The sequence below is a fragment of the Otolemur garnettii genome, unplaced genomic scaffold (assembly GCF_000181295.1).
Source record: "Otolemur garnettii isolate 467f Iridium unplaced genomic scaffold, OtoGar3 scaffold00011, whole genome shotgun sequence".
NCBI classification, from domain to species: Eukaryota; Metazoa; Chordata; class Mammalia; order Primates; family Galagidae; genus Otolemur; species Otolemur garnettii.
This window is the reverse complement of record NW_003852406.1, coordinates 24,654,543-24,665,316: the sequence shown is the minus strand read 5'-3', so window position 1 is coordinate 24,665,316 and position 10,774 is coordinate 24,654,543. Positions and strand designations below refer to the sequence as shown.

The 10,774-nt window shown below is 41.2% G+C and overlaps 1 protein-coding gene across 2 annotated transcripts in view; it reads right to left on the bottom strand.

The window, feature by feature from the left end:
* ARIH1 (ariadne RBR E3 ubiquitin protein ligase 1) overlaps positions 1-9,496 on the bottom strand; it is a 123,271-nt gene extending 113,775 nt beyond the window's left edge. Inside the window, exon 1 of one of the 2 annotated variants that reach the window (XM_003784484.3) lies at positions 8,817-9,496. In XM_003784484.3, coding sequence (XP_003784532.1) covers positions 8,817-9,188 — 372 coding nt within the window. In that variant the 5' untranslated portion in view covers positions 9,189-9,496. The remainder of the gene's footprint in view (positions 1-8,816) is intronic. The other variant, XM_023509978.1, reaches the window with a different exon arrangement.
* Between the last annotated feature and the right edge of the window lie 1,278 nt (positions 9,497-10,774).

Here is a 10,774-nt window from a genome sequence, read left to right as displayed (position 1 = left end):
AAAAAAAAAAAAAAAAACAAAACAAAAACTCTGAAAAGTTGAATTGCCAGGGCAGATGATAGCGCAATAAGAATGTTTTTAGCTGCCTTCCATATTATCCATTAATTTAACTCTAACACAAAGTGGCATCTACTATACACCAAGGTAAATGAGATATTACAGTAATCCCCTGATCCTCAAGGGGTATGTTCCAAGATGCCCAGTAAATGACTCAGACAGTACCAAAGTCTATATGTACTGTTTCTTTGAACTGGTAACCAAGACAGCTAAATGACTAACAAGTAGGTAGTTAATACAACATGGGTATGCTGGACAAAGATGATTCCCAGGCAGCAAAGTGAGAGATTTCATCATGTGGCTGAGAATGGAGTGCAATTTAAAACTTATAAATTTTTTATTTCTGGAATTTTCCATTTAATATTTTTAGACTACAGTGATCTCAGGTAACTGAAACCTCAAAAAGTGAAACTATAGATAAGGAGGGAACTACAGTATTCAAGATCAAGCCAGACAATCACCTGTCACTAGGTGAATGAAAATTTAGGAAAAAAGCAAAAATTTAGGAAGAAACTTAATCATATATGACTGTAGAAATCTATCGACTCTATAAAAGTGACTTTAAAAGAAAACAATTAAGGCTTTTTAAAGCACTGAAAGTAATTCAAGGACTGCCACTACCTTTCATGGTCCACAAAGAACCTAGGCACCTAAGGTTAAAAGAAGCCTAATCATTCTTTTGCCCAGTAACTAATGACCATTAAGTATCAGCCTAAATAAATTCTCATTCCTTCATTTATCCCATAATTTAATGGGAATAACTAAGCTATTTAAAAAGTTACATTGAAATGTCATGTCAATAACAAAGGATGAGCTGTATATATATTGTAAAGGACATAGGAAAGTTAAAGCCTACAATACTATGCCTATTGTAACAAAAGGGCTAATTGGAAAATAGAGAAGCACGTAAGAAGAATTATCATAAAAGCAATGACTGAAGAAAGGGGGATTGCGTGATTTCAGTAAGAAAAGTTTTTTGGGCCCACATGGTGGTTCATGCCTATAATGCTAGCACTCTGGGAGGCCAAGGCAGGAGGATTTCCTGAGCTCACAGTTCAAGACCGAAGGGAACAAAAACAAGACCCCATCTCTACTAAAAATAGAAAAACTGAGGCGAGAGGATCACTTCAGTCCAACAGTCAGAGGTTGGTGTGAGCTATGATGCCATAGCACTCTACAGAAGGCAATAGCTTCAGATTCTATTTAAAAAAAAAAAAAAATTTCCTTCAGGCTTCCAAAAAAGCAAAAAACTTTATACAGGTGGCTACCCTAAGAACAACATGTGAAAGTTAACATGAAAGTAGATTTCCATGAAAAAAAAAAAATTAAGAGTGAAACAATCATTTACTCACCATCGTTTACTTGTAATTAAGCAGAGATAGGAATTTTAGAGAAAGGATTTCTTGGAGATATGAAGCAAGAGGAAGGGCTCTCAACTCTGTCTGTGTATTAAAATAATCTAAGGAAGACTTTTAATGCCAATGCCTAGCCCCAAACCCCAAAGACCTATTTAGGCCGGGGCCTGGGTGCCTTCATTTTTAAAAACATCAGTGTCAACATCCTGGCTGTGGATACTGTGCAAGATATCTTCACAAGATAGTGTTCTGTAAGATTTTTTTACCACAGAAAAATCAGTAAAGGTTATGTGGGATCTCTTCATTATTTCCTGCAACTGCATGCGAATCTATAATTATCTTTAAAAAAAGACATAATGAAAATTATGTAGCTTTAAAAAAAAAATCAGTGAACTAGAGAACCTCAAATTTCTGCCAATTCTAAGAGATTAGCTGTTACTTTAAATTTAGCCATTGAAAGGTAATTAGGAGTACTTATCACTTACAGGTATAATAATATTTTACAAAGACAAGGGTAAATAACTTAAGGTTAATCCAAAATAAAAAAACCCAAAATACTATGTTCCCGCATTGGGATATAAACTGATTGGACAGATGCGCATTATACTGATAGTCATTCACCACTTGACAGAGAAAGAGGAGAGAGATAGGTGGCTTTTAAGATGGTCCCCAATGATCCCTACCTCTCTAGTCTTCACACCTTTGTGTAATCCCACTCCCCTTGAGTGCAGGCTGGATTTAGTTACTTACATATAACAAACAGAATAGGGCAAAGTGATGAGATGTTACTTCTGAGAATAAGTTATAAAAAAAAAAAGACTATGGCTTCTACCTTGAGGGCGGGGGTCTTCTCTCAGAGTCCCTGTTTTAGAGAAAACAAGCTACTGTGTTAATAAACCACCTTATGGAAAGGCACACATGGCAAAGAACCGATGTCTCTGGCCAGCAAAAATCCGAGGCCTGTCCACAGTCACAAGTGACCTTGAAAAGGGATCCTCCTCCAGTCAAATCTTAAGAACTGCAACCCACCTGAAACCTTGGCTGCAGTTTTATGAGACCTTGAGCCAAAGACACTCAGAATCGTGATTCACAGAAACTGTGAGATGTATGCTTCTTGTTTTTACACCACTGAGTTTTGGGGTAACATAAGGCAAAAGATAACTAACACAGCTACCACAGGTCTAACCCATAAGAAAAGAATCTAATCTGATCACTTCTATAACCTTACTTCATGGCATCAAATCTCCCAGATTCTACAACATTATACACCATTTATAAACTCTGTTTTACTTTAGCTGATTTTACCATTACCCTCCTCATTCTCACATTGCTTAATTCCTTAGAATGGCTTTTTCTTTTTTATTCATCCAAATCCTACCCATGTTCCAGACAATGCCCACAGGTATCTCTTTTCCATGAGTATCTATTACTATCCAACCTAACACTTGATTAAACAACTTACTAACCTAATAACTTTAGGTCAGTGTTTAATATAGCATCAGGTGAGTGTTTTAATTCAAAGAGATAATAAATTCCTTGAACATAAATAAGCTTCTCTTCTCATATTCCTTCAACAAGTACCTTACTGAGCAGGTCCATTTCCAGTATCCAAGATTATATCTCTTCCAAAGCACTAATACATAACAAAACAACTCTTGGTATAAAATAAAATCCAGAAGGAGCGGAAGGAAAACCAAATGCTCCAACCTAGAATGTCAGATTTCACAAGTTTGGTTTGCACATTTGAACTAACTGAGTAAAGGCCACTTTACCTAAAGGATAGCAGCAAACAAATCCCTTCTAACCCTATTAGCCTAGTAAGTGTTAGCCAGGTTCTGGAAATTTTCTTTTATTACTTTCTTAAATAACTTACCTTCCCTCATTAACCTATTTCTATAGTAATTTATCACCAGACATAACAAATGTAGAAACAATGCTGTTGAATTTCAACAAGCTGAATTATTCTCAAACTTTAGTTTACATCAACCATCACCTGGCAATCTTGCTAAAAGATTGCTGGACCCCATCCCCAGAGTTTGATTCACAGGACTACTGCCCTAAGTAATTCAATAAGTCTTAATGTAATTTAAAACTTATGCTCAAAGAGATCGGCGGGGAAAAGATAAAAGTTCAACAGGAATAAATCTAAACCATACCAAACACTTCAAAACACACATATACCCTCCCCTCTCCTCTTTCCCACTTCAGTTAATAAATTTAAGTTAATCTTGATATGAATACCTGAATGAAATGCCTTAGAAAAAATGAATACATCCAATAACTGAGGTTTTTAAAAGGATGTCAAATTAATGAAACATAACGCAAAAGAAGACCAATGTACCAGTTCAACTTTTGTTTTCACTCCCAGATTAAAAGCAAAACAAAAACTGTAGGTTCTAAGATGTTAAATCTTGCCAGTTAGAGGAAAACCTGGGCTAGAACTGATTCCCCAGCCAGGATGCAATATGCTGGAATACACTGCCCCCCTTAATTTATGTTTGTCTTATCTCTTTAGAGATTCTTTAATTAAATATTTTAATTAATTAAATAGGTGAAATAAAATTAAAGAGTTTAAATCAAAAGCCAACATAAAATTTCTTTAGTAAGGCTTACATACTTGTTTTCTTTAAAATTAAAATTTAGCATAATTCATCTTATAAAAGAAAGACACTTTTCTCCTTACTACTCCTCTCTAACCAATCACATCTAACAGTCCCAGGTCCCTCCTTCTTCAGCGCTCACTCTTACTGCAGTACAAAAACTGAGTATCCCTTATCTAAAATGCTTGAGACCTGAAATGTTTTGATTTGAAATGTTTGCATTAAACTTAGCAGTTCAGCACCACTAACCTGATAATTCAAACATCATGTCAGTGCCCCCCAAATTTCAGATTTTGGAGAATTTTAGGTTAGGGATACTCAACCTGTATTCCAAAGAGATTCTGCTCTTCTCACTCTACTCACTCTGCCTGAGTCAAAATAGTGATTGTGGGCAAACTATCACAACTCCAGTGGCCTAGAACTGAACTATTAATGAATGGCTATAACATAACAGGCGTGCAGGATCCACTAATTCACACTGAATTAGTGAGTAAAAATCTCTAAAACTGCAGTTCCAAAGATCTCTATATTCCCTACCTCTGTAGGCAACCTCAGCAAGGACCACACCCTCTACTTAACACAGTGCCTAGAATACACAGCACAATCAACATTTGCTGAACACTACTGCAGATATACAAAATGGCAAGTTTAAACATACCCCAGAACTACGCAGTTAAATAAATTACCTAACTATTTAGTTATATTAGAAAACCACTTTTTATTATTAACAATACTAGTTAAGTTAAAGAAATCCCTGATTTTTTTCTCCAAAGTGGGCCAGGTACTGTGGCTCAATCCTGGAATCCCAGACTGAGGGCAGGAGTCTGAGAACTGCCCAAGCAACATAACCAAGACCATGTCTCCACAAAAAAATAGAAAAATAAACCAGGCATGGTGGTGTGTGCCTACAGGTAGGCCAAGCTACTGGAGAGGATTAGGCAGGAGGACAGCTTAAGCTGGGTAGTATGAAGTTGCAATGAGCTATGATGATGCCTCAGCACACTAGTCCAGACAACAGAGAGAGACATCATCTCAAAAACCAAACAAACAAACAAACAAAAAACTCAAAAGGTAAAGTAGGTAGCCACAAGGGCTTTAGAGACCAAATTTAACTAGGAAGCCAGAAAAGCAAGAGTTTTCTAAAAGAAAAACAATGTTGATTTATTTGAAAATCAGAACCTACCTGCAGATATCTGCAAAAAATACCTGTTGTTGCCCAGAACTACTCTCCCAGAAAATGTAACTAAATTCCCTAAAGTAAATTAATTTGGTGATCTATTTCAGAATTCCTAAATTCACTAATAACATACCTGATTTCATACTGAAAATTAGCATTGGGGAGCATTAAATTTAAATTTTTAGAGTTAACAATAAGCATTCTGATGTAACCTAAGTAAAACTTAATGTTTTTCAACTTAATAAAACCTGTTATCTTACTCATATTAAATCAATATTAAAAACCTAAACAATTGATATTTATAGCCTCTATTATATAAAGAGGTTCCTCTTTATATCACAAAAGGGTATAAAATAAACAAAAAGCAAAGGGCAATTTACAAAAGAAATACCACGCCTGGCTTGGCACCTGTGGCTCAAGCGGCTAAGGCGCCAGCCACATACACCTAAGGTGGCAGGTTCGAAACCCCAGCCCGGGCCCGCCAAACAACAAGGATGGCTGCAACCAAAAAATGGCCAGGCGTTGTGGTGGGCGCCTGTAGTCCCAGCTACTTGGGAGGCTGAGGCAGGAGACTTGCTTGAGCCCAGGAGTTGGAGGTTGCTGTGAGCGTGATGCCATGGCACTCTACCCAGGGGGATAGCTTGAGGCTCTGTCTCAAAAAAAAAAAAAAAAAAAAAGAAATACCACGCCCAACAAAAATAAACAAGGTACAGTTCAATCTTACCAGCTTAAAAAAAAAAAAAAAAAAGAAGCAAAATTTTTAACCTACCATTTTATGCCAATCAAGCACCAACTTGTGGGGAAAACTTGTATGACCTTTCTGAAGGCAATGTGGTAATGTATATCAAATGCTTTGAAAATGAGCAAAAGGCATTCTTTCACTCAACAATTCAACTTACCACAAGAAAGTAAAAAAACACTCAAAGATTCACCTATGAAAATATTTTCAATGATGTACGTGTATATAAAAGCCAGAAACAAGAAAGTAAAAAGGAAGACTAATAAGTTTGATTAAATAAATTAGTTTAGATTTGTAATCACACAAGCTCTTGAAAATAGTAACTGACAGGAGAGAGTTGTTCAGAGAATCCTTCTGTTTTTGTAACCCGCTTTTTTCTCAGTGAAAACATAAATACACAGTGTGGTTCCACTGTTATTAATACATAGCTATCCAGAGGCCTGCAAAGATAACTAGAGTTCACATTTTGCTATTTGTCTGTCTCTCTCTGGGTGAAAAGTTTTATTTTTTTCTTGCCTAATAATATTTTTCTTACAATATGCATGTATTAGCTATACAACATTTTAAATCTAATTCTATTTTAACATAAATATCCTGCAACATAACCAAAGCCTGGTTTAGACCTAATAAGTATACCATTTGGAGAAAAGAGTCTGGGATACATCTTACCCTTTGATTTTACTGCTATTTCTAAATAGAAATTTTTAACAAATACTTATAAACATTCAGGAATTCTATTAGGAGCATCCTTACAATGCTGTAGACTAGAAAAGTTTTTTCAAAAATTAAGCATGGAAAGAAGGTAAAGGTAGAACACCTAAAAAAAAAAAACAAACTAGTTTTTTGTGGGTCTTATTAGTTTATTTCATCAGCACTCTTTCTTTCTCACCTAAATCCAACGTCATATGCATTAGCTACAATCCTATTCCAAAAGTGACACAAAGAACTTGTTTTTTTGTTTTTTTGGCTGGGCGCCTGGGGCTCAAGTGGCTAAGGCACCAGCCACATACACCTAAGGTAGTGGGTTTGAATCCAGCCCGGGGCCCACCAAACAATGACAGCTGCAACCAAAAAATAGCCAGGGTTGTGGTGGGCGCCTGTGGTCCCAGCTACTTGGGAGGCAGAGGCAGGAGACTCACTTGAGCCCAGGAGTTGGAGAATGCTGTGAGCTGTGATGCCATGGCACTCTACCCAGGGGGACAGCTTGAGGCTCTGTCTCAAAAAAAAAAAAAAGAACTTGTTTTTTAGCCTCAGTAATTAAAGACACCCTAAGAGCTGAGAAAGCTGGATAAGATTTAACTATACAAGAACAGTCAAAAAGTTAAATAATTAATATCCATAGTTTTCTAAAAAGCTAATTAGAATTCCAATAAACAATACATTTAAGATTAAGTTTTATTTAGCTGTAACAAAAAAAATTAAAAGTTTTACTACAGATTCTCTAAGTTCCCTTTAGAAAAAAGAAAATTTCTCAATTTAGTAGCCTAGGAACACAACTCTCACATTCAGAAATGGTTCAGAAAAAGCTTAATTTAAAATTATTTTACTTCTATAATCTTCAATTTCCTTCTTATACTGTGTTCTCTACATTAAAGATTTGAGATTACCACTACTAGATCCCAGATTTTTCTATCATACAAAACACTGTCTTCAAATAGTGCCTAAATAGTTCAGTTTTCAAAATCAGTTTATTAAATACTGTAAAAATGTGTTAATAATGGAACGTCAATAAGCAGGCAGTAACATCCTTCTAATATGTCAGTGAATATTTAGCCAACCAATTTAAGTTAAAGAATAAAAATGACTTGAGGTGCAAGAAGGCAATATGCTTACTGTTCATGTTTCCTTCCAAGAAACTAGTGTTTTCTAAAAGTTGCACTGAATCAAGACTTCGTTTTTATCCTTAACCATACATATCCCTGACTTCTCAGGACAACTGTTTTTTCCCCCAAGGAAATGAAAATGTCTGATTTCCTAATGCTTAAAAATGCACAACCTGAGGTATGATTAGCAGCTTAAACTAAACCTCACTGAGCACGAAATAGAAATTATCAGAGAAAGGAGTTCAGAAGCAAAAAGTGCCTGCTTCCTAACTCACAATGGAGGCTTGTCCAATATTAAACAACACTGCATTTTGTTGATTTAGCTGAAAGGACCGGTATGCAATCTGAAGTAACTATTCCAACAGCTTCAAGGAAGTCACATACTACGACTGGAAAAGTAGCAGTTAGGTCCCAAACAAACAGCAAAGACGTAAGAAAGATGCAAGCAAAATCCTGACCACCAAAATCCTGACCACCGAAATAAAAGAGCCATCAGCACCTCTTCCGTGAACTAGTTCCCTTCCCCCACCTTTAAGCAAGCACTTAAGACTGCCAAGGAGATCCATTTCTTTATTAACTGGTGCCCACTTGGGGCAACCATACACCAAGCTGCCCTTAGGCCTAACCTAATCCCATCCAAAAGTGCTCAAGTGAGACTTGAAAGCCGGGGTAATCCTCGGAGGGATCCACTTCTTCCTGACTCCTCTTCCCCATCCTACCCCACCTCCTCCGCCCCGCCCCTGCAGGCGCTCCTCCGGCCAGAGGAAGGACACCGGGCCGAGGGACGAGCAGGAATCGCTGGCAAGCGAAGGCTTAGGCAGCCGGAGGCCTCCGCCATAGCAGGACGGAGGAAGCACCGCCCCCAGCGCACCTCCCCACACCCGGCAAACCGGCAAACGTCTGCTTTCGACACCCTCTATCTCCAGCAAAGGCAGAGAAGACAGGGCCGGGAGGCACCGGGCTGGGCTGCGCACCAGGCCCAGGCCTGCCCCTGGGGGCCGCGCGGGCCACCAGAATCCGCTCCCACGTCGGGCCCAGTCGAGCTAGCGCGTCGGCCACCCTCACCTGGATGACCTCGTTGACCTCCCGGATACATTCCACCATGTGTTGCAGAATCTGCTCGGCCGTGAGCACCTCGTAGCGGTAATCTTCCTCCTGCTCGTGTCCCGGCCCGCCGCCACCACCGCCGCCGCCGCCGCCGCCGCCACCGGGCCCCAAAGCACTGCCGCCGCCGCCGCCCGTCTCCCCGCACAGCAGTCCGTCCCGCTCCCCGCCGACGCCCAGCCCGGGCTCCACCAGCTCCACCTCGCCCAAATCCAGGTTATCATCGTCCGGCTCGTCGTCGTCGTCGTCCTCCTCCTCCTCGGCGCCGCTGTCCTCTTCACTGCACTCCTCGTCCTCGTCGAACTCGTAGTTGTAGCCCTCGTCCGAGTCCATGGCGCGACGCGCGGGGGCCCGGCCGGACGCTGGCCCAGGCGGGGAGAGGGCGGGGACGCCGAGGCCCCGGCTCTCGCTCCGGCTCCGGCTGATGTCCGGACGCAGGCCTGGCTCGGGCTCCGCGGGCCGCGGCTCCTCCCCGGGCGCGGCGGTTGGCGGCTGGTGGCGGCGGGGAGGGCGCGGAGGAGGGAGGGAGGGAGCGAGGGGGCCGCTTGTTGCCCGCCTCAGTCAGACGCGGCTCCGCTCCGGCCTCCGAGAAGAAACAGTCCCCAGCGCCACCACCGCGGCCGCTGCTATCGCTACTGAGCCAACAAAGGGGCGTGCGTCACCGCGTCGCGCTGCGTCGTCGCGTCACTCCCCTTTGCGTCACCGCGCCCCGCCCCGCTGCCCCTGCGTGGAGTGCGGGGAGACCCCACGGTCTGGCCTACCGGGGCCTGGAAGTGCAGTGGCGCGGGAATTGCCTTCTGGGTCGGATCCGGTTCCGCGGTGGGTGGCGGACCCAGCACGGGTGGGTCTTTTACGTGAAGAGGCTGCGGTCTCTTGATCACTAGTCACCTATAGAAAGGCCCCGGGCTGATCAGGTGCTGGGTTTTACCGCAGGCCATAGAGATCCAGCCCCATCTCGCACCCCGCGGGGAAGCGGCCTTCCCAGCCGTCTGCAGAAGCACTTCCCGCCCACACTTGGGTAATTCCGGGAAGTCCTTAGCTATTGAGCTAAAATTCCTGTTGCTCAAGCTACTGGATGGAAATCTGTTATGAGCGGAACCTCGAAAGTGTGTGACAGGTGAACCTCACTTTAAGTAGTTAGTGTGTTCTGTCCACTTGTACAAACGTGCGGTGGTTTTTAAGTTTCCTATAGTGACGTCATTTTTTAAAAGGCGTTCCCTGAACTCTGCTCTACAAGCGAGGGCTAGAAACCATGTAAGCAGTATGGTTTTCATTAATAGAGCACTGTGTACGGACTTTACATATGTTACACTCTTCTTCACAGAGCCAGGGTACCCATTTTAGACCTGAAGAACCTAAAGCTAAGAGAGAGAAAGAGACTTGGCCGAGATCGGAGAACCTTTACCGGGTTTTAGCTACTGCGTGCATCAATCATAAAAATGCTTTACAATGGATATGTACTGTAGACTATATAGTATATAAAATGAATTATGCCACAACACAAATAGAGGCAATAATGAAAATATCTACAAGGAACAAATGTAGCAAGGGAGATAAAGCTTAACTTGGAAATGAGCTGTGTTGGTGAATCTCTAGCAGTTAAGCAGAGGAGGAAGGGAAGATGGTCTGGCAAGTTGGAGAAAACAGCTGAAGCACAAAAGGGGTAAAGTAGTTAATATGGGGATCTTCAAGAGCAAGGAGAGTAATATCAGGCAAGTTAGTCAGGGGGCACAACAGTAAGAGCATTTTATGCTTTTCTTAGAGTGAACTCAAAACTTTGTAAATAGGACGGGAGAGCCAGAGAAGCATTCTGAAAGGAGAGGCATAAGAAGAGTCTTAGGATATCGTAAAGGATTATTGAAATTGAAAATCTCTTAAAATCTAAATCCCCAAATTATCGACAAATCTTACTGTTTCAC